The sequence below is a fragment of the Vipera berus genome (genome assembly GCF_964194415.1).
Source record: "Vipera berus genome assembly, chromosome: 15".
NCBI classification, from domain to species: domain Eukaryota; kingdom Metazoa; phylum Chordata; class Lepidosauria; order Squamata; family Viperidae; genus Vipera; species Vipera berus.
In genome coordinates this window covers 9892273-9912272 of record NC_138218.1, presented here as the reverse complement: position 1 = coordinate 9912272, position 20000 = coordinate 9892273, and the positions used below count along the sequence as shown (strand labels likewise).

The 20000-nt window shown below is 43.9% G+C and overlaps 2 protein-coding genes across 2 annotated transcripts in view; one reads left to right on the top strand and one right to left on the bottom strand.

Annotated features, from left to right (window-relative positions):
- The window catches only part of NOXA1 (NADPH oxidase activator 1), an 11955-nt gene extending 3384 nt beyond the window's left edge, over positions 1–8571 (top strand). Inside the window, exons 3-12 of the mRNA XM_081339500.1 lie at positions 454–562; positions 1304–1429; positions 1596–1700; positions 1784–1847; positions 2802–3028; positions 3772–3787; positions 5146–5317; positions 6072–6177; positions 7124–7247; positions 7995–8571. Of these exons, the coding sequence (XP_081195626.1) occupies positions 454–562; positions 1304–1429; positions 1596–1700; positions 1784–1847; positions 2802–3028; positions 3772–3787; positions 5146–5317; positions 6072–6177; positions 7124–7247; positions 7995–8092 (1147 nt within the window). The 3' untranslated portion in view covers positions 8093–8571. The remainder of the gene's footprint in view (positions 1–453; positions 563–1303; positions 1430–1595; positions 1701–1783; positions 1848–2801; positions 3029–3771; positions 3788–5145; positions 5318–6071; positions 6178–7123; positions 7248–7994) is intronic.
- A 227-nt stretch (positions 8572–8798) lies between these two features.
- The window catches only part of ENTPD8 (ectonucleoside triphosphate diphosphohydrolase 8), a 15241-nt gene continuing 4039 nt past the window's right edge, over positions 8799–20000 (bottom strand). The window contains exons 2-10 of the mRNA XM_081340033.1: positions 14957–15084; positions 14223–14340; positions 13804–13954; positions 13388–13547; positions 11941–12171; positions 10591–10857; positions 10283–10393; positions 9604–9741; positions 8799–9268 (exon numbers count right to left, since the gene is read on the bottom strand). Coding sequence (XP_081196159.1) covers positions 9086–9268; positions 9604–9741; positions 10283–10393; positions 10591–10857; positions 11941–12171; positions 13388–13547; positions 13804–13954; positions 14223–14340; positions 14957–15082 — 1485 coding nt within the window. The 5' untranslated portion in view covers positions 15083–15084 and the 3' untranslated portion in view covers positions 8799–9085. The remainder of the gene's footprint in view (positions 9269–9603; positions 9742–10282; positions 10394–10590; positions 10858–11940; positions 12172–13387; positions 13548–13803; positions 13955–14222; positions 14341–14956; positions 15085–20000) is intronic.

The following is a 20000-nucleotide window of genomic DNA, read 5'->3' as shown; positions in this document are numbered from 1 at the left end:
TACAGCGCTAAAAAGAATAAAACAGTACAGAAACACGTATACAATAAGAATAAATTACTATATAAACAGAACAAAATGGATATCCCTGCAAATTCTCCAAAAAGTGCCTGACCGCTCAGTTCAATAGAGCACAATCAACACAAGCTATACATCAAGAACCCAACCACCAACACGCTACTACACCTTAGAGTATAGTATGCCTTAGGGTGAGGGGCAGCAGGTATTTATTTATTTAATTTAGTTTATTTAATTAATAAGTAAAGTCCATCGCTTCTGTCATCTAAATGTTTCGACTGTAAGCTGTTGAAACCAACAACCGCGGGACAATTTACAAAGCGCAACGTGTACTGATAACGCACTCTCTCTAAACAATCAGTGCAACTTTGTTCCCTACCTTCATGGTTTTTTTTCCCTTCCCTTTTTCGTCTTTCTCTCCTCTCTTCTGACACCCAGGTATGAGGAAGCTTTGAGAGATGGGAAGCTGGCTTGGCGCTGTCTCCGGAATAATCCCTGCATCAATTACAAACCACTGGGTTTGGCGTTCGTGCTCCGTGCCTCGGAGGTGAGGGATGCGAAAACAATTGAGGGACATTGGAGCAAAAACAATGGGGGTCTCCCATCTTTCTTTAGCAGCATGGCTTCCAAAGTGGGTCTCAATGGCATCCAAATGAGAAAAAAGGGGGGGGGGGAAGATATTTTCTCAGTTTTCATCAGATAAAGGAATTTGTAATATATTACTGGTAATCCTTGACTTTCAACCCTTCATTTAGCAACTGGTTGCAAAATCGGGGCCAACCTCATTTAACAATGGCCTCGCTTAGCAATAGAAATTCTGGTGTGGTGGCAAGTGGAGGATTACTTGTATGTTATCATAGATCGTATTTTACTAAAGCTTAGAATACTTTCCCCAGCCAGTCTGGCTAGATAGCAAGGAATTGTGCCCCCAAACTCTTGAAATTACTAAGAGAATGGAAGATTGGGCCCGCCCAATACCGACATCTGTTTCATAAACTAAAAAAGGCGCCTTTTTTTTAGCCTTTTTATTATTTACAATCACTGTTCAGCTCTGCTGCAGATGAAAGTCTTTGCGATTTATTTGCTCCACCACAAACGGTTTACAATTTTTCTCCAAGTCCCCTTGTTTTTGTTTTGTTTTTTTCAAAAAACCTGAACAGCTTTTTGTGATCTGTTGCCCGTGGCTGGGAGATGAAAAAAAACCAAGCTGATCTAATTTTCACCTTCTCTCTGCTGAAGGATTCTGTGTAACCCCCGGAGCTTGTGACTAATTTCTGTACAGCCACAGGTTTTGCACAATGTGGCAGCCGCCCACTGCCGGCTTGGAAAATGGCAAGAGGCGCGCGAAACTCTGGAAGAAGCAGCCGCACAAGTGCCCGAGAGACAAACTGGCGCTGCTTTAAAGCAAGTAGAGGTGAGCCCGTCTTGTTTAAATGGGGTGTGCGATTTCAGCCAGGCAAATCCACCCACCCACCCATCCACCCCGCAATAAAACTTGAGATTTTATTCCATCTTAAAAAAAAAACTTACTCTGTTCTTCTGCCGTTTTGAGCTGAGACTTTGCCTCTGTCTCATGCCAGGATCGTCTCTTCCTGGAACTTCACAGGGTCCCGCCAGGGAAAATTTTCAGGCCTCCTTTGCAGGCTGAAAAGTACAAAGAGAAGGACTACCTCGGTCCATCCAAGGTACGTCTGACATTCCGTGATGATAAAAAAAAATTGAGTTTATTTTGATGGTCTTAGAGCTAGTCCTTTCAAACCATGTGCAGATGGTCTGTCAGTCTCTGCCTTCGATTACAGCAGCATTCTTCAATCTTGGCCATTTGAAGATGGGTGGGCTTCAACTCCTAGATTACCCCAGCCAGCCATGGGAGTTGAGGTTTACCCATCTTCAACCATCTTTAACTGCCTTCATCCATCAGGGCTGGCTGGGGGGTCCTGGGAATTGAAGCCTACACATCTTCAACTGGCCAAGGTTGACTGGACTACCTAAACTAAGTTTGGGAATGGAGTGGAGTGGAGTGGAGTGCAGTAGAGTAGAGTAGAGTAGAGTAGAGTAGAGTAGAGTAGAGTACAATAGAATAGAATAGAATAGAATAGAATAGAATAGAATAGAATAGAATAGAATAGAATAGAAATAGATACGACAGGGTAGAGTAGAGTAGAGTAGAGTAGAATAGAATAGAGATAGATACAACAGGGTAGAGTAGAGTAGAGTAGAATAGAATAGAATTTAGAAGAATAGAATAGAATAGAATAGAATAGAATAGAATAGAATAGAATAGAATAGAATAGAATAGAATAGAATTAGAATAGAATAGAATAGAATAGAATAGAATAGAATAGAATAGAATAGAATAGAACTTGGTTTATTTTCACAATCTCTTGCACGTAAATAGAAAACAGTCCTCCTCTTCTTCCCCTTTTCCTCCTCCTCCTCCTCCTCCTCCTCCTCCTCCTCCTCTTCTCTACAAACCCCACTCTCCTCCAGCACTGAAGATGTTATCTAGCTGGGTAATGAAACATCTGCAAGAAAACCACCAAGCTCAGAGAGCAACAAGGACCCTACAACTGGAGATCTCCATTTGGTCCCTTTTCCTAAAGTTTTCCTTTAAAATTTGGCCTTTCAGAAGCTCTGATCTAGATCCTTGGTCATACCAACCCTTTTTAGGTGCAACCTTCTATCTTAGTGATACAAACTATGTGTTTTTGTGCCCTCTAGTGGGACTTCAGGAGGATGAATAATGTCTCCAGGGTGAATTTTTCCTCTCCATCTCCTCTACCCAGTTGCCTCTATTTCGGCTGGTCAGGAGTCCTCTTGGCTTCCACAGAAGCTTAAAGCTGGAAGGATCTCACGCCTTTTGGGAAGGCATTCGGCAGACAAAAATGCATCTCTCTTTTTGCAGAAGATCTTCCAAGGAATCCCACCTCCACCAGAAATGACACCGCCTAGTCTTCTTCATGAGAACCAAAAGATCTGGAGACCAGGTCAGACCCAAGATGACCACCACTGGGTTGTCTAGTCTAGTGAGTGTCCCTGGAACCGAGCAAGAAAGGTTTTGTGAATTAACAGAGGTTTCTTTGAAACCTCCATTTGGTGAGTCACAGGCAGACAAAGGACCATCTCTCTCTCTCTCTCTCTCTCTCTCTCTCTCTCTCTCTCTCTCTCTCTCTCTCTCTCTCTCTCTCTCTCTCTCTCTGTTATCCATCACTCTCCCTCTCCAAACCTCCTGTCGTAATCATAGAGTTGGATGAAAATTAAGTGCCTTGAGGAGCCTTGTTTTTACAGAACCACTCTAGGATTTGACCTTTCTTTTGAAAATGAGGAGGGGTTTAAATCTTCCCATTGGTTCTATTCACAAGGCATTGCTTAATCCTAAATAATCCCAGGACTATTTTAAACTAAAGCCAGCTTCCTTGGCGTTAATTTTCAAGGGGAGTTAATATTTCCAGTGTTTGCATGAACATCAATCTTCTTTATTAATGTGTCCTAAAGCTACTATAATATTAGCACAGAACTGAGGCTTTTTGGTGGTCAAAAAAACAAAAACAAAACCAGCGGAGTCCACAGCTACTGAGTTGTTGTTGTTGTTGTTGTTGTTATTATTATTATTATTATTTAAAAATCTATCTTCCTCTGTCACTTGTTCTAGCATGCCTCTAAAGGCAAAAATCTGAACATCGCGAAATAAAAATCATTATCAGAAATGACAGGTGCAAATCCATTGGAATGCCTCCTTTGAATTGCAATTTCCAGGCTGGAATTGCGAGGGGTGGGTGAAATCCCAGGTTCCTCTCCATGGCTTCCTAATAGGAAATGAGATCTAGTCCATTTCAACAGGTTTACTTGACTGGAAATATCAAAAGCTACAACGGAACAAATGAAAAATAAACAGATGATGATAGATAGATAGATAGATAGATAGATAGATAGATAGATAGATAGATAGATAGATAGATAGATAGATAGATAGACAGACAGACAGACAGACAGAGTCAGATAGATAGATAGATAGATAGATAGATAGATAGATAGATAGATAGATAGATAGATAGATAGATAGATAGATAGACAGACAGACAGACAGACAGACAGACAGATAGGCAGGACCGGCAGGCAGGCAGGCAGGCAGGCAGGCAGGCAGATGATAGATAGATAGATAGATAGATAGATAGATAGATAGATAGATAGATAGATAGATAGATAGATAGATAGATCTGGAAAATGGACATACAAACCTTGTGGAAAGAACAATGAGTATGATTTGAGAGCTGACGTTTATTTCAACCCCCAAAGGAACATTTCTTCCCAGCTTAGTCCTTTAGGAATACGTTTAAATTCCCACCAAAGATTAGAGGCAAGTTTCTCCTCTCCCCCCTCTTCTTTCTCCCCATGCTGCTTTTATTTATTTGCCAGGAAAATTGCTGGGTTTCTCTCTCTCTCTCTCTCTCTTCTCTCTCTCTCTCTCTCTCTCTCTCTCTCTCTCTCTCTCTCTCTTTCTCTCCTGTCTGTGATTCTCTCTCTCTCTCTCTCTCTCTCCTCTCTCTCTCTCTCTCTCTCTCTCTCTCTCTCTCTCTCTCTCTCTCTCTCTCTCTCTCTCTCTCTCTCTCAGAGAAGAAATGAAAATGGGACCTTTTTTTTGCAGGAGAGAGAGAAGGAAATGAAACCGATTCCAAAAGGTTTGGAACGTCTTCAAGAGGTAAAATTCTCTCCTTCCCGATTGAAGTTTTTTTCCCCTCCCCTACAGATAGTCCTTGACGTACGGCCACAATTGAGCCCAAAGTTTCTGTTGCTACGTGAAACAGTTGTTCAGTGAATTTTGCCCCCATTTTATGACCTTTCTGCCACAGTTGTTCAGTGAATGACTGCAGCGGATAACCCGGTCGGTAAGCGAATCCGGCTGCCTCCCCCCCCCCCCTGGACTTTGCTTGTCAGAAAGTCGACCGTCATAAATACGAGTCAGTTCCCAAGCGCCTGAATTCTGACCACGTTGTGGCTGCTGCAACAGTGGTGTGAAAAGTGGTCCTAAATCATTGTTTGGGGAAAAGTCACTTAATGAACTGTTGAAGGATGAGGACTTCCTGTATTAAGGGGGGGGGGAGTTGGCAGGAACTGTATTTTTACCTGCAGGATTTCTCCTCTCTCCGCAGTCACCTGTGGTTCCCACGAAGAACAGTTTCTCCTTAAAAATCCATGGCTCTTTCGTTGTAAATCGAACCATCAACCAAGTCCCTTCTCTGGCAGAGCTCAGAGCCATTTTACAAGAGGAATATCTTCGGCAGGCGGCAACCATGAAAGTGAGTTGGGAGGCTATTTCCCCACACACCCCCAACCCCAAGGCTGTTTGCAATCCACCAGTCCACATCGCAGATATTCCTCGACTTACGACCACAGTAAGGTCTGGAGAATTTGTCGTGAAGAGCCCCTGGTAGAGCAGTGGTTAGAATGCAGTATTGCAGGCTAAACTCTGCCCACTGCCGGGAGTTCGATCCTGACCAGTTCAAGGTTGACTCAGCCTTCCATCCTTCTGAGGTCGGTAAAATGGGGACCCAGATTGTTGGGGGGGGGGCAATAGGCTGACTCTGTAAACCGCTTAGAGAGGGCTGGCTGTAAAGCACTGTGAAGTGGTATATAAGTCTAAGGGCTATTGCTGTTAAGTGGTGTAGTTGTCTAGCAAAATATCTTGACATTAATGTCTTCAAAAATGTTTTTTTTTTAAAAAAAATGAAAAGGAAAAGCCGAAGCATTACTAAGGACAAGGCAGAAACCCTAAAGATAGATGCCTTTTGCTTCAATCCCTTTCCATCTCTGTCCGTTTTCCTTGAGAATGATGTTTTCCCAAAGGCAGCCTAGAATGCTACTTGTGTTGTTGGCCACAGTGTCACGTTCCTGCCTCCTTGGCAATTGGTAAACTACGCTTTACTTGAACTTCTACTACGTTTGCACTTGTTATGCAGTAGTTGTTTTGCAATATTTTTGTTTCATGAAGACCGTCGTCGGGTGATTCGCTGTTAAACTATCCTTAAAATTTTGGGTCTGTCGTGGACTTCACACAGGTACAAAGCCCCAGGCAGCACCGATTTCATCGCTATTAACAACGATGGGGAACTGATGGCTTTGTGCCAGGAGGTACAAAGTACCAAGCTGACCCTTTGGTGCCAGGTATGTCTTATTTCTTGTGTTCAGAGGGGTGGGGGACTCAGTTTTCAGACTGTCCTGTACAGGCAGACTTCAACTTATGACCACAGCGGGAACCAGAATTTCTGTTGCCTAGCAAGATGGTTGTTAAGAGAGTCACGTCCAATTTTATGTTTTTGCTACAGTTGTTAAGCAAATCCAGGGCTTTTTTTCTCATAGAACGCTCAGAACGGAGTTCCGGCACCTTTTTTGGATGGAACCTTGTAGGGTAGGCAAGGCGGGTTGTATGACATGTTTGAGTTCCGGCACCTTTTTCTTTTACAAAAAAAGCACTGAGCAACTCGATGCATTTAGAAATTGAGCTTCGCAGGGAAGGGCAACTGGACTGCTTTTTCCAGGAGGAGGAGGAGGAGGAGGAGGAGGAGGAAGAGGAGGAGGAGGAGGAGGAGAAGGAGGAGGAGGAAGAGGAGGAGGAGGAGAAGGAGCAGGAGGAGGAGGAGAAGGAGGAGGAGGAGGAAGAGGAGGAGGAGGAGGAGGAGAAGGAGCAGGAGGAGGAGGAGAAGAAGAAGAAGAAGAAGAAGAAGAAGAAGAAGAAGAAGAAGAAGAAGAAGAAGAAGAAGAAGAAGAAGAAGAGGAGGAGGAGGAGGAGGAGGAGGAGGAGGAGGAAGAGGAGGAGGAAGAGGAGGAGGAAGAGGAGGAGCAGGAGGAGGAGGAGGAGGAGGAGGAGGAGGAAGAGGAGGAGGAGGAGGAGGAGGAGAAGAAGAAGAAGAAGAAGAAGAAGAAGAAGAAGAAGAAGAAGAAGAAGAAGAAGAAGAAGAAGAAGAAGAAGAAGAAGGAGAAGAAGAAGAATCGCAAATTGCTCAAGTTTTCTCCCTGACGTGCTGGTTTTCTACAGGCAGGGAGCTCTTTCAAGAAAAGAAGAAAGCAAAATAGTGTTTCTTCCTTTAACCATTCCACTTGCACGTTCAAGGGTGAAGAAGAACGAGAGGACCGAGCCGTCCTTTACCGCATGGTGGGGCAACGTTCTTACACCTCTGACGCCCCGGAAGACCTGAATTTTAAAGATGGGGACGTCCTGGAGGTCCTGTCCAAACGTAGGAGACAGGACACGAGTCCTAAAAGGGGTGCTTGCTGGGGTCAGTGTGTTCAGTGTTTGGTTTCCATAGCTTGAGAATACTACGGTAGCAGTCCTTGACTTAACAACAATTCAGTCAGCCAACCTTTTGAAGTCACAACCACCCTGTGAAAGAGATTTGCAAAACGTCCTCAGGCTTACAACCGTTGCAGTGTCCCCTTGGTCCCGTGATCAAAATTCAGGGGATTGGCAACGGGCATGCATTCACTAAACCAGGGGTAGGCAACCTCGGCTCTTTTATGACTCATGGACTTCAACTCCCAGAATTCCTGAGTCTTCTATTCTATTCTATTCTATTCTATTCTATTCTATTCTATTCTATTCTATTCTATTCTATTCTATTCTATTCTATTCTATTCTATTCTATTCTATTCTATTCTATTCTATTCTATTCTATTTCTGTTCCATTCCATTCCATTCATTTCCCCTAAAACCTTTGCCAGGTTTCCAAGGTGAGTAGAACTTCCCTTCACCTCAAAGCATCTGAGGTGTGTGTGTGTGTGTGTGTGTGTGTGTGTGTGTGTGTTAAACTGAAGCCACCCTCGTGGCTCTCTGCACAAGATTAAAACATGCATAAATCGAACAGATTTTGCCACCCTGCATTAAGCCGATCCATCCTAGAGCAGAGGGATCGAGGCTGGTTTTCTTTCTCAAGGGATTCCCCCCCCCGCCCACTCCTCACCCTGAATCTGCCATGTTTCCACAGTGAACGGGGAATGGCTAGAAGGCCGGTGCAACGGAAGGACGGGGATTTTCCCCAAACTCTTCGTGGAGCCTGTGTCCCCTGGGGCCACCCGACTTTAGAGGAAGGAAAAAAAAAAGGTCTCATTTGCTGACACCGAGCCTCGGTTTCCCTGCTGTTGAGATACGAACGTTGGGGAGTGGGTTTTCTGAGGGGGTCCTTGGTGCTCTCTGAGCTTGCTCGTTTTCTTGCAGACATTTCATTACCCGAACTAGGTAGCATCATCAGTGCTAGAAGGGAGGAGGAGGAGGAGGAGGACTGTGGGGTCCTTGGTGCTCTCTGAGCTTGCTCATTTTCTTGCAGACGTTTCATTACCCAAATAGGTAGCATCATCAGTGCTAGAAGGGGGGGAGGAGGAGGAGGAGGAGACGATGATGATTGTGGGGTCCTTGATTCAAAGCAGACACAGAATAACAGAGTTGGAAGGGACCTTGGAGGTCCTCCAGTCCAACCCCCCTGCTCACGCAAGAGATCCTACACCATTCCAGACAAATGGATGTCCAATCTCTTCTTAAAAACCTCCGGTGTGGTTTGTGGTTCCTAACTTGCGCTACGAGTTACAGCAGCAAAACCTCCCATTCCTTTCTCTATCTGAAAATTATTATTTTTTCCTGAAAATTACATTCTTCAGCAAGAGAACGTTGTCCTCGCTGCTCAGATGTTCCCTTCTTAAACAGCATCCTAAGAACTGTTTTTCTCCTCCTTGAACTTTCTTCTATCGAGGAGGTCTCACCCTACAGAAACTTGAAGGTGTCACCGCAACCCACGGTGGGTCGTTGGCTGACAGATTTAATAAATAAGAGACAAAAAGAAGGAAGGACCTCTGAACAAGCAGCCTACGTCCCCAAGGCTGAAGGGAGGTGGACGGGTCAGAGGTTGGGTTGGCGTCCTCCATGGAAGGAGACCATCTCTGCCTCGTGCCGAAACAGGCAGAGACGGATGAGGTAGGAAGCGTTTGTGGCCTTGGAGCTTCATGCCTTGGTTGGAGAAGACCCAGAACATCTTCCAAGCAAAGTATGAGGGTGGTGGGGATAAAAGTCCTCTTGGGGTGTCCCTCATGGCAGAGAATGCAAAATGAGGATGAGGAGGCAGAGGGCCAGGGTGGCCACGATGAAGAAGATGCTTGCAATCCAAAAAGCTTCTTCATGACCCTTGAGCAGTTGGGGGGCTTCAGCCGGGATCATGTTGGTTAGGTTCAGCATGTAGCCCAAGGTCCAACCGATGTCAGAATTGGCGGCCTGCAGGAAAAGAGGGTGGGGGGGGGGGAAAGAAACTTTGAGAATAGGTAAGAGGAAAATGAGAAGAAGACCTCACCTCTTCCTTGGAAGCATCTTCTTCCCTTCCTCCCCATCTTGGTCAATTATAAAGTGAATTAAATGGTTGCTATTTCACGTTTTAATGTTTCTTATGGCATTTTAATGATTGTGAGCTGCCTAGGTGAGATATTTTCATAAATGAATAGGTGGGCTTCCTGACTGGAGAAATGGGTGTAACAATCAAGACCAACGGAGAGACTTTGGTAGGTTACACAATGAGCGAAAATAAATTCCTGGGGTCACTGAGACCGTCTCACCTGCATTTGGAAGGCGATGTTCTGCCAGGTGTCGTTTCGGAAGCCATAACCGTCCAATAAAAGGGTCAGGATGTAGTTGGCACTGGCGCAGTAATTCTTCAGGTGGAAGAGCTTTTCGTGAGGATAACTGGTGTTCAACTGGGAGAAGCAGAGAGGAGCACAAAGGGAATCTTAATGGAGATGAGCAGAATGCCTCTGGCGTATTGTCTGCCTCCAAAGTCTGAATAATGGAAGGAAGGAAGGAAGGAAGGAAGGAAGGAAGGAAGGAAGGAAGGAAGGAAGGAAGGAAGGAAGGAAGGAAGGAAGGAAGGAAGGAAGATACACATATACTCACATACACATACACACATAAGAGAGAGGGAGAGATGGACAGACAGACAGACAGACAAGTTGAGTGGATGGATGCCTGGTTAAATTGACTAGATAGGCAGACAGGTGACAGACTGATTAAGTGGATGGATTTGAGTAGATAGAAAGAAAGATCAAAGATAGATAAGACAGATAAATGATACAATACATAGATGATAAATATATAGAGAGATGATAGATAGATAGATAGATAGATAGATAGATAGATAGATAGATAGATAGATAGATAGATAGAAAGAGAGAGAGAGAGTTGGTAGGTAGGTAGGTAGATAGGTAGATGGACACACAGAGAGAGAGATAAAATACTTACATCTTTCCATGTTCTGGCACAGAAAATCTGGATGGCTCTCTCTACAGTGGCCAATGGACTAGTGACTGTCAGGTTCAGAAAGCGGAAAGTGTAGTAATATGCAGAAAAGGCCTGGAAGATTTTAAAACAATACATAAGCGTCCCAATGGAAAGGTTGTTAAAATGGCCGTAAAACTTACTTAACAAAGGTCTCGCTTTGTAGCAGAAGTTTTGGACTCAAGTCAAAGGCTACCCTTAATCTCAGAGCATGCCCCTCAACCTAATTCCCTTATCCAGGAATTCGGGGATTTGTCAGCAAAACCTCCTACCAGAAACTTCCCATTGACTCTCGGCTGGTAGGTCCCCTCGAAGCCGCAGGATGATGGATCTCGGCAGCCGGAGAAGTTGAAGATCGCTTTGAACTTTTCCCGGCAAAGGGTGACATTCCCTTTGCCCACCAGAGTTACGTTCCCCAAAGAGGCGGTTGTGGGGAGAGGCTCAGTACACGGGTTGCTAGAGAGGGATGCCAAATATACTATTTCTTCGTAGCCTTTTGGGTAGCAGGGATGGCCCACCTCGACGCTGGCAGCTTTGTTCTGAAAGCGACACACGCAGATTGTCAGGCACAAAAGACCAGATCCACAGTGGAAGGACCAGTTAAGCTGATCTGTTGCTAAGCACTCAAGCACAGATGTACAGAATAACAGAGTTGGGAGGGACCTTGGAGGTCTTCTAGTCCAAGCCCCTGCTCAAGCAGGAGATCCTGACCTATACCATTCCAGACAGGTGGCTGTTCTCTTCTTAAAAAACCTCCAGCAACGGAGCACCCATAATTTCTGGAGGCATGGCTAATTGTTCTCACTCTCGGGAAATTTCTCCTCGATGCTAGCGGGATTTAACTAATTCAATCCTTAATTCCAGGATGATTTCACTGATTTTGCTGTAACTTAACTCGCAGTCAGCAGCTGGTTACAGTTAGAGAAGGGTTGACGGTGTTCGAGAGACAGAGACTGGATTCAGCTCGCTTGTGGCTATGTGGGGGATTCTAGGCTGATCCCTCTTTTGACTCCACCCCTGGGGGTCTGCCATTCCTTCTCCTACACAGAATTAGTCCAACGTCAGTTCTAAAAAAATGGGGTCCGGGGGTCTCCAGGAATCCCTCTTTCTAAAAAGCAGCCAGAAAGAAAAAAGAAAAAAAAAGCAAGAAGGCAGCGAGTCAAACGAAGTGCCTCGGTCCTAGAGTTATTCTCGCAATCAACCCAGCTCCCTGTGCTCAAAACAGGGAGCGGTCAGGCCATCAAATATGTCCCTCATTTTATGGATTTATTAAATTTTTAGACCTAAGTGACTGAGCATTGGACGGCAGCGAAATAAAGCCAACACAAACACATGACTAAAAGCCGGTTCCAAACAGAATTCGGAACAAGGTGAACACTTGCAAGTAAAAAATAATAATTTAAAAAATGGAAATCATAGTTCAAAACTTCAGAAGACTAAAAAAAAGGTCAGCAAGGACCAGCCATCCCCAGAATTGCATTTTAGATATCCACACACACACACCCAGACTGCTTGGCACAGCTGGGTCTTAACACTTTCCCAAAAAAGCTGGAAAGTGGATGTTTTTCTTTGATCTCTCCACCCTTCATGGTGGCTTCCAAGTCACCGTCGGGCTCACTTACAAGAATCAACTGGATCACCCGCTGGAAGGCCTGGTTCTGGCCATAGCAGAGGTAGCTGTGGCTATAGATGGTGTAGTCGAAGCCGTAAAGGCGGAACTGCAGGGCTTCGGATGGATCTGCGATCGGGCCAGCGGGGATGAAGCTGATCTGGGTGGAGGCTCCGCCGAGGTCCAAGGCTCCCAGGATATTGGCTGAGGGAGGACGGATCCAGTCTCGGTCTTTTGCAGAGTACTGGAGAGAGAAGATTAGGGTGGGGTTGGTGGTGAAAACCAAGGTCCCAGAATCCATCAGGACGAGTCAGCCCAGATGGCCTCTCAGTTATCTCGGTCTGGGGTGTGGGCAACCTCTCCAGCTGGGCCTGGAAGCTCTTGAAGAGGAGATACCTAACTAATGGCTGCCTCTTTAAGATGTCCAGATGTCATGTCTAATGCTTTTGGGTGAGCAACAACATGGGTGGAGAGCAGTTGGATCTGACTGGCTTGCCCATCGTCCCTGGTCAATGCTTAAGAATGGAATGGAATGGAATGGAATGGAATAGAATAGAATAGAATAGAATAGAATAGAATAGAATAGAATAGAATAGAATAGAATAGAATAGAATAGAATAGAATAGAATTATGAAAGAATAGAATAGAATAGAATAGAATAGAATAGAATAGAATAGAATAGAATAGAATAGAATAGAATAGAATAGAATAGAATTAAGGAATAGAATAGAATAGAATAGAATTATGAAAGAATAGAATAGAATAGAATAGAATAGAATAGAATAGAATAGAATAGAATAGAATAGAATAGAATAGAATAGAACAGAGTAGAATAGAATAGAATAGAATAGAATAGAATAGAATAGAATAGAATAGAATAGAATAGAATAGAATAGAATAGAATAGAATAGAATAGAATAGAATTATGAAAGAATGGAGTGGAATAGAATAGAATAGAATAGAATAGAATAGAATAGAATAGAATAGAATAGAATAGAATAGAATAGAATAGAATAGAATAGAGTAGAGTAGAGTAGAGTAGAGTAGAGTAGAGTAGAGTAGAATAGAATAGGGAATAGGGAATAGGGAATAGGGAATAGGGAATGGAACGGAACGGAACGGAACAGAACAGAATAGGGAATAAGGAATAGAATAGAATAGAATAGAATAGAATAGAATAGAATAGAATAGAATAGAATAGAATAGAATAGAATAGAATAGAATAGAATAGAATAGAATAGAATATTTGGAGGTCTTCTAGACTCCTGCTCAAGCAGGAAATCCTACACTATTCTAGACAAATGGTCATCCAATCTCTTCCAGTGATGGAGCACCCACAACTTCTGGAGGCAAGCCGTTCCACCAATTAATTGTTCTCACTGCCAAGAAATTTCTCTTTAGTTCTAGGCTGGGTCTTGGATATTTTAGTTTGCCTTCAATCACCCCGAACCCATCCCTACCTGTGTGAAGGAATTCAGCAGATAGTTGATGGTGATCCAGCCAAAGGCACCTTCTTCTTTCCCGCTGATAATTCGAGCGCCTTGGAAATTCACGGGATATTTCTGGATCGTTTGCGAGACCGCTTCCAAAATCTGGGCTGCAGCTGACTCGTTCTGCATCCTGCACAATCGTTCACACAGGAAGGCGTGAGTTTTTTTGCGTTCACGAGGACTAGAAACATAGAAATAATCCTCGGCTTACAGCCACACTTGAGACCAGAGTGTTCAGTGCTACGCCGCTTGTTATCGTGCAAAGCCAGCCAGTTCTGTTTACATTAATAAACTACAATTAAACAAACCTGGATTTAGCACCATGTTTGTACCCTTTATTTATTTTTATGTATTATTAAATTTATTTGCTGCCTAACTCTTTGTACCTGAGCAGTCTCATGCCCGCTGTAGCTCCCAAGTAAACTGGTGACTCTTCCTGTCTTTCTGGAGGGATAACTCTCATAGCTGCATTCAGACATTCCCGCAGAGAACCACCAGCCTGTGGAGGGTTACTGGTGTAGCTTGAGATTCCAGGCCCTGCAATGACCAAAAACAAGGTGACAAAAGGAGGAGGAGGAGGAGGAGGAGGAGGAGGAGGAGGAGGAGGAGGTGGAGGAGGTGGTGGTGGTCATCCTTGATGCTCTCTGATTTTGGTTGTTTTCCTGCAGACATTTCATTACCCAACTAGGTAACATCATCAATGCTACATCACCTAGTTTGGTAATGTATATTCTTTGCTATTGAATACTCCATCTCACCTTCCACAGACACCATAATACATCTCAGAATAATGAAAAGAACTGACCTTTGACATTGCAGGAGAACATTTGGCTAACCATGCCCGTGTTGTTTTCCTTCTCCTCCGGCCACTGGTATACAAAGAGGGACGTGTGCGATGAACCGGCATCAAACACCAAGCCATACTGGAAAGGAGTCATTCGGAAATAAAATAGTCAGCTATGAGAACCTCTTACCGCGTTCTCTGCAAATAACATCCAAAGCTAACTTTTTTTCTGAACTTGGAAATTTGGTCCAGCTATTACTACAGAGAGGCCTAAGTTGTACTGTGCAATATACATACTTTGTAAGGAGAAAATGAAGACATAACATTGTTATGGGAAAGCAATTTTTCTTCGACAATGATAAGAAAATGTTTATCGCGTTCAGTGTATTCGTTAGTAAATTTAAATGAAAAGGAACTAAATTTTGTTACATTTAGTGAAAGTAGGAGCCTATGTCCGCAGGAAGGTTGTTTTTTTTTAAAAAAAATGCAATTCCAACATTTTAAAAAATGGTTTGAAATGAAACAATTTAGACAGCTGTCTAAATTGTGAAGACAGCGTTCCAGGGTTCAACCACCACATTCAAATAGATAGATAGTTAAAATAGATGTTCTGTTTTTCTGGTCTTGGAATTGAAGGCATCTTGAAGACACCAACCTTCCACACCTCAAAATTGAACTGGAATCAGCCTTTCCAACCCCCATCCACTCCTTTAACCATTGTGCCACATGGTCTCCGAAGCGCTTTGCACACTCACCTTGTTCTTAGAAGGTAGTGTGAAGTTGTGGATTCTCACCAAGCTGAGGATCAGAGCAGTCAGAGAAAAGATACCCCAAAGAATCAGACTTCCACGGAGATACCAGCTCTTCCATTTGGAGCCCATTTCTGAGAAGGCAAAACACACACACACACACACTCACAAAAACCAGGAACGCGTTGGCATTCCCAATTCAAAGAGTCACAAAGATAACTCTAAGAAACTCAATTCAGGTTCCTTCTGATTTTAGAAATATAAATCGGTGATGGGGCAGGCTAGTGGTGGTGTGGGCCCTGGAGAACGTCTTCTGGAAATCCAGATACAATCTCCTCCTCCTCCTGCTCCTGCTCCTGCTCCTGCTCCTCCTGCTCCTCCTCCTCTTCCTCCTCCCTACTCTTTCTGAGATCCTGGCATTTGGGCATCCTACTTCATGAGAAACAGGTCTGTGTCACCAGGTTCTCCGTCTCAAATCCAGGAAGAGAGAAGAAGACAGATCCCTTCCTGGTCTTGAATCTGGATTCAATTGCATTTGCGTTCCAAATCAATTAGGGTCACATATTTCCTTTTGTCCTAGGTATTGTGTTTCGGGTTCGAATGAGCAGGAAAGATGCCAGGCATGTGAGTACAGAGTAACAGCAACTTTATTGATAACCATAACTGTACCGAGGGGTTTAGGGTGTACATGCACTCTTTATATACCATCATGCGGGTGATGACCTATAAAGCCCTACATGGCATGGGTCCGGATTATCTTAGGGAGCACCTGCTGCCAGCATCAACTTCCCATCGTCCTGTGCGCTCCCATAGAGAGGCCCTCCTTAGGGTGCCGCCGGTTAGGGAGGGCATTCTCTGTGGGCGCGCCTGCCCTTTGGAATGATTTACCTGTGGAACTCCGGATCGCCCCCAATCTGCGTTCATTTTGCCGGGACCTGAAAACCTGGCTTTTCGATTTATCAGGCCTGGACTGAAGGGGTATTAGCTTTTTAAATATTGTTTTAATTGTTGGGCTTAATTAAGTTAATTTATTTTTATTTTATATTATCTTTTATATTGTATTTTATGCTGCCCTGTAAAACCGCCCTGAGTCCTTCGGGAATAGGGCGGTATAGAAATCTAATTAAATACATAAAATAAATAAACCAATCAGATGGAATCCACTATTCCCGCTATTTTGGTTCCCGCCTGAACTGTTAGAGCTCAGTACATGTGCTGGAGAACTGTTAGTTCTCAGTAGGCAAGTGAACAGGTGTTTTACCAAACCTCAATACCTAACACTAGGCACGCCAAGTAGAGACGGTGTTGTGACCACCTGCAAGGCTGCAACCAAAATCTTTGTAGGCCATCAAGTTGCAGAAGGCTACCTGTGGCCTTCTTCCTTTCTTCCCAGCTGCGGAGAACAATGCAAGACTTCCAGAGAGCTGGGAGCTTAGCTCAAATAAGGACTAACCTCTTGCTCTTGGCACTTGTGTTAATGGGGGCGGGGGGGGAGAATTCTGGGGGGCGGGGAAGAAGAAAGTCTGAATGGGGCTGCAAATTGCAGCACGGAAAACCCTGCACAACCAGACAGAGTGTAGAAATCGTTGCTTCAAGGAAATATATGTATTTTTCAGTTTTACGTTCTGCTTTTGTGGTTTGGGAGCTCAGGAAAACCTCACCTGATAAGGCTGGGAATTAGAACATTTCCGGTCTGATTGCAAACCATTTTGCAAAAATACAGACTCCACTGGAGTGGAGGGAACCTGTTCCCTTTTTTGCTGAGCCCCGTTTAAAGACGGGCCCAAAAGGAAGGGAGGAAGGAGGGAAGATCTGACACTGTTTCAGAATATAAATGTAGGAATTTGAAAGAGGAGGAGGAGGAGGGTGAAGAGGAAGAAAGAAAGGGAAAGAGGAGGAGGAGGAGGAGGAGGAGGAGGAGGAGGAGGAGGAGGAGAAGGAGAAGAAGAAGAAGAAGAAGAAGAAGAAGAAGAAGAAGAAGAAGAAGAAGAAGAAGAAGAAGAAGAAGAAGAGGAGGAGGAGGAGGAGGAGGAGGAGATGGTAGAGAAGGAGAAGGAGAAGGAGGAGATGGTAGAGGAGGAGAAGAAGAAGGAGAAGGAGAAGGAGAAGGAGGAGAAGAAGAAGGAGAAGAAGAAGAAGAAGAAGAAGAAGAAGAAGAAGAAGAAGAAGAAGAAGAAGAAGAAGAAGAAGAAGAAGAAGAAGAAGAGGAGGAGGAGGAGGAGGAGGAGGAGATGGTAGAGAAGGAGAAGGAGAAGGAGGAGATGGTAGAGGAGGAGAAGGAGAAGGAGAAGGAGAAGAAGAAGGAGAAGGAGAAGGAGAAGGAGGAGAAGAAGAAGGAGAAGAAGAAAAAGAAGAAGAAGAAGAAGAAGAAGAAGAAGAAGAAGAAGAAGAAGAAGAAGAAGAAGAAGAAGAAGAAGAAGAAGAAGAAGAAGAAGAAGAAGAAGAAGAAGAAGAAGAAGAAAGTTTACAGAGGTTGAGATGTTAGGCTGACTAGGAACTTAAACGTAGCTTCTGGCAACCAATATTTAACCCACATCATTTGCATCCTGTTGGACAAAGAGAAAATAAAAGAATCATAAAAAGTCACCAGGGACATTAGCTTCCCATTTGATCTCATTTATTGAACATACTTGTTTGGATAGCGTGCGTCTACACCTATATATGGAAACAGGGACAATTGAATGGGTTGATTGAGCTGGTGGGACTTCAGCCAAGAAACCAACCTTGTACCAACAGAAATACCACATTCCAGAGAGCTGTAAAAAGATGGCCAAGTGGGCACCCTTGCCTGCTGATGACAGCCACTCCCATCCCACGCAAATTCCAGCTGGCTTTGTGCCCACGGCAGGATCAGAACCCATCTCTTGGTTTCTAATCTAGTGCCCTCCATGGCTACGTCAAATTGGCTCACTGTGACACATATAAGAACAGGAGGATAGTTGCCAATTTCTTTCTTTTCTTTTTTTTGGACTCCTGCCCATCAAAAAAAAAAAAGATTGGACATGAATTTGTCCAGAATGATATGCTTGAGCAGGGGGTTGGACTAGAAGACCTCTGAGGTCCCTTCAAACGCTATGGAAAGTCCATATTTGCAGTGGGGCGGAATCTCATTGTATCAAACCAGAAAAACCATCCCTTTTAAATACCTTAAGCCTACAGGTTGCTTTGCTTCTCCCCCCCCCACCAAATACATCAAAAGATGATTATCAGTGTAGCTTTCACAAGCTTAGCTACACACCACTCTCTTTTGTCTCAGCTGGAACAAAACGATTTAAAAAGAAATCCAGGAAGCACGTTGGTACAATAGCTGACACAAAGAGATCTAGAAACTTTGTGGGCAGTTAAGCCCCTTAAACCCAGAGCTTAAAATTACTTAATGACAACCCTTGGAAAGCGTATTTTTTTTAATGCTGTCCTCTCACTTTGAGAAGCTAAATTAACCCTACACCACACTGCTTCTTTCAAAGCGGCTTCTAAAGGCCGGAAGTATTGAGGTTAAGGAATAATGTTATTAAGAAACAAGACTTTTTTTTTTAGGTAGCAGATGGATTTGCAAAAGAAAATATGCCTGTATCTTGATTTCAAAATTCCTGGCAGCAAATGGAAGGAAAGTCGTGCCTACAATATGTGAGGTTCCTGAAATTTTGCTTTGGATGGCCATCTCTCCCGAGGTGTAATCAGTAAAGATTTCCCCCACTCACTTTCCGCCACCAGAACCACCAAAATTGAACCCCCAAGTGAACTGTTGTGAGTCAAGGGACAACTTTGTATGCACAACTCTCATCTTCTGTAACGTTGGTTGTGTTGGACAATGGTCACAGCAAATGATGTTTCAGCAGCTACATGCCTTCCAGCCTCGGGTGCCACAAAGTTAATGTTTCAACCCGAATATATATAATAAAAGTTTTATCTCCTGTCCATAGAAATAGTTTCAGCATTTTAATGCCTATTTCCCCCCCCCCCCCCGTTTTAACAAGCTTCCCACGGAGGACAGCTGCACCAGGTTAAGACGCAGAAACTGGCACTTAATTTTTAGCTCCCCTTATCTGCTCAGTCCTCGTTATTTTTTTCTGATTTGCTCCTGTTTTTTTTCTCGGCATTTAATAATTAACCTTTCACCCAAAGCCAGTCCTCTCTGCAGCTGGCATTCCTAAACGATATGAGATATTCGAAGAATGATCTGGGATAGGAGGTGAACTCCGTGGAGAGGGCCACGGGATCTTCCCCACCTCCCGACCACAAGATTAGCAGAATTGCTAACAGATCAAAGGGAATCTAGCCACGGGAAGAAAAAAAAGCATAAGGGATCCCCCACCTCTTATCTGACCTACTTAATTTTCCAAGTGAAGGTTGTTTGTTTAGACAGAAAGGGAAAGGCTAAGAGTGAACAGAACTTTGTCATCATTGTTAGTTAATTTTTAATATATAATTTTTGAATGCAACTCCAGTCAGTTCGCCCCACAGCAATAAAGTTTAATCCATCATATTGCTACCATCGCTCTTGAGTTGTGTCAGCTGACAACTCAAGAGTTTCTGCCCATTCAGGATAAGAGAATAATAGAGTTGAAAGGGACCTTGGAGGTCTTCTAGTCCAACCCCCTGCTCAGGCAGGGAGCCCTATACTATTTCAGACAGTTGCCCAATCTCTTCTCAGAAACCTCCAGTGTTGGAGCATTCACCGCTTCTGGAGGCAGGTTGTTCCACTGGTTAATTGTTCTCACTGTCAGGAAATTCCTCCTTAGTTCCAGGTTGCTTCTCTCCTTGGTGAGTTTCCATCCGTTGCTTCTTGTCCTGCCTTCAGGGGCTTTGGAGAATAGCTTGACTCCCTCTTCTTTGGGGCAGCCCCTGAGATATTGGAAGACTGCTATCATCTCACCCCTCGTCCTTCTCTTCATTAAATTAGACCTACCCAATTCCTGCAACTGTTCTTTGTGTTTCAACCTCCAATCCCCTTATCATCTTTGTTGCTCTTCTCTGCACTCTTTCCAGAGTCTCAACATCTTTTTTTATATTGCGGCGACCAAAATTAGATACAATATTCTAAGGGTGG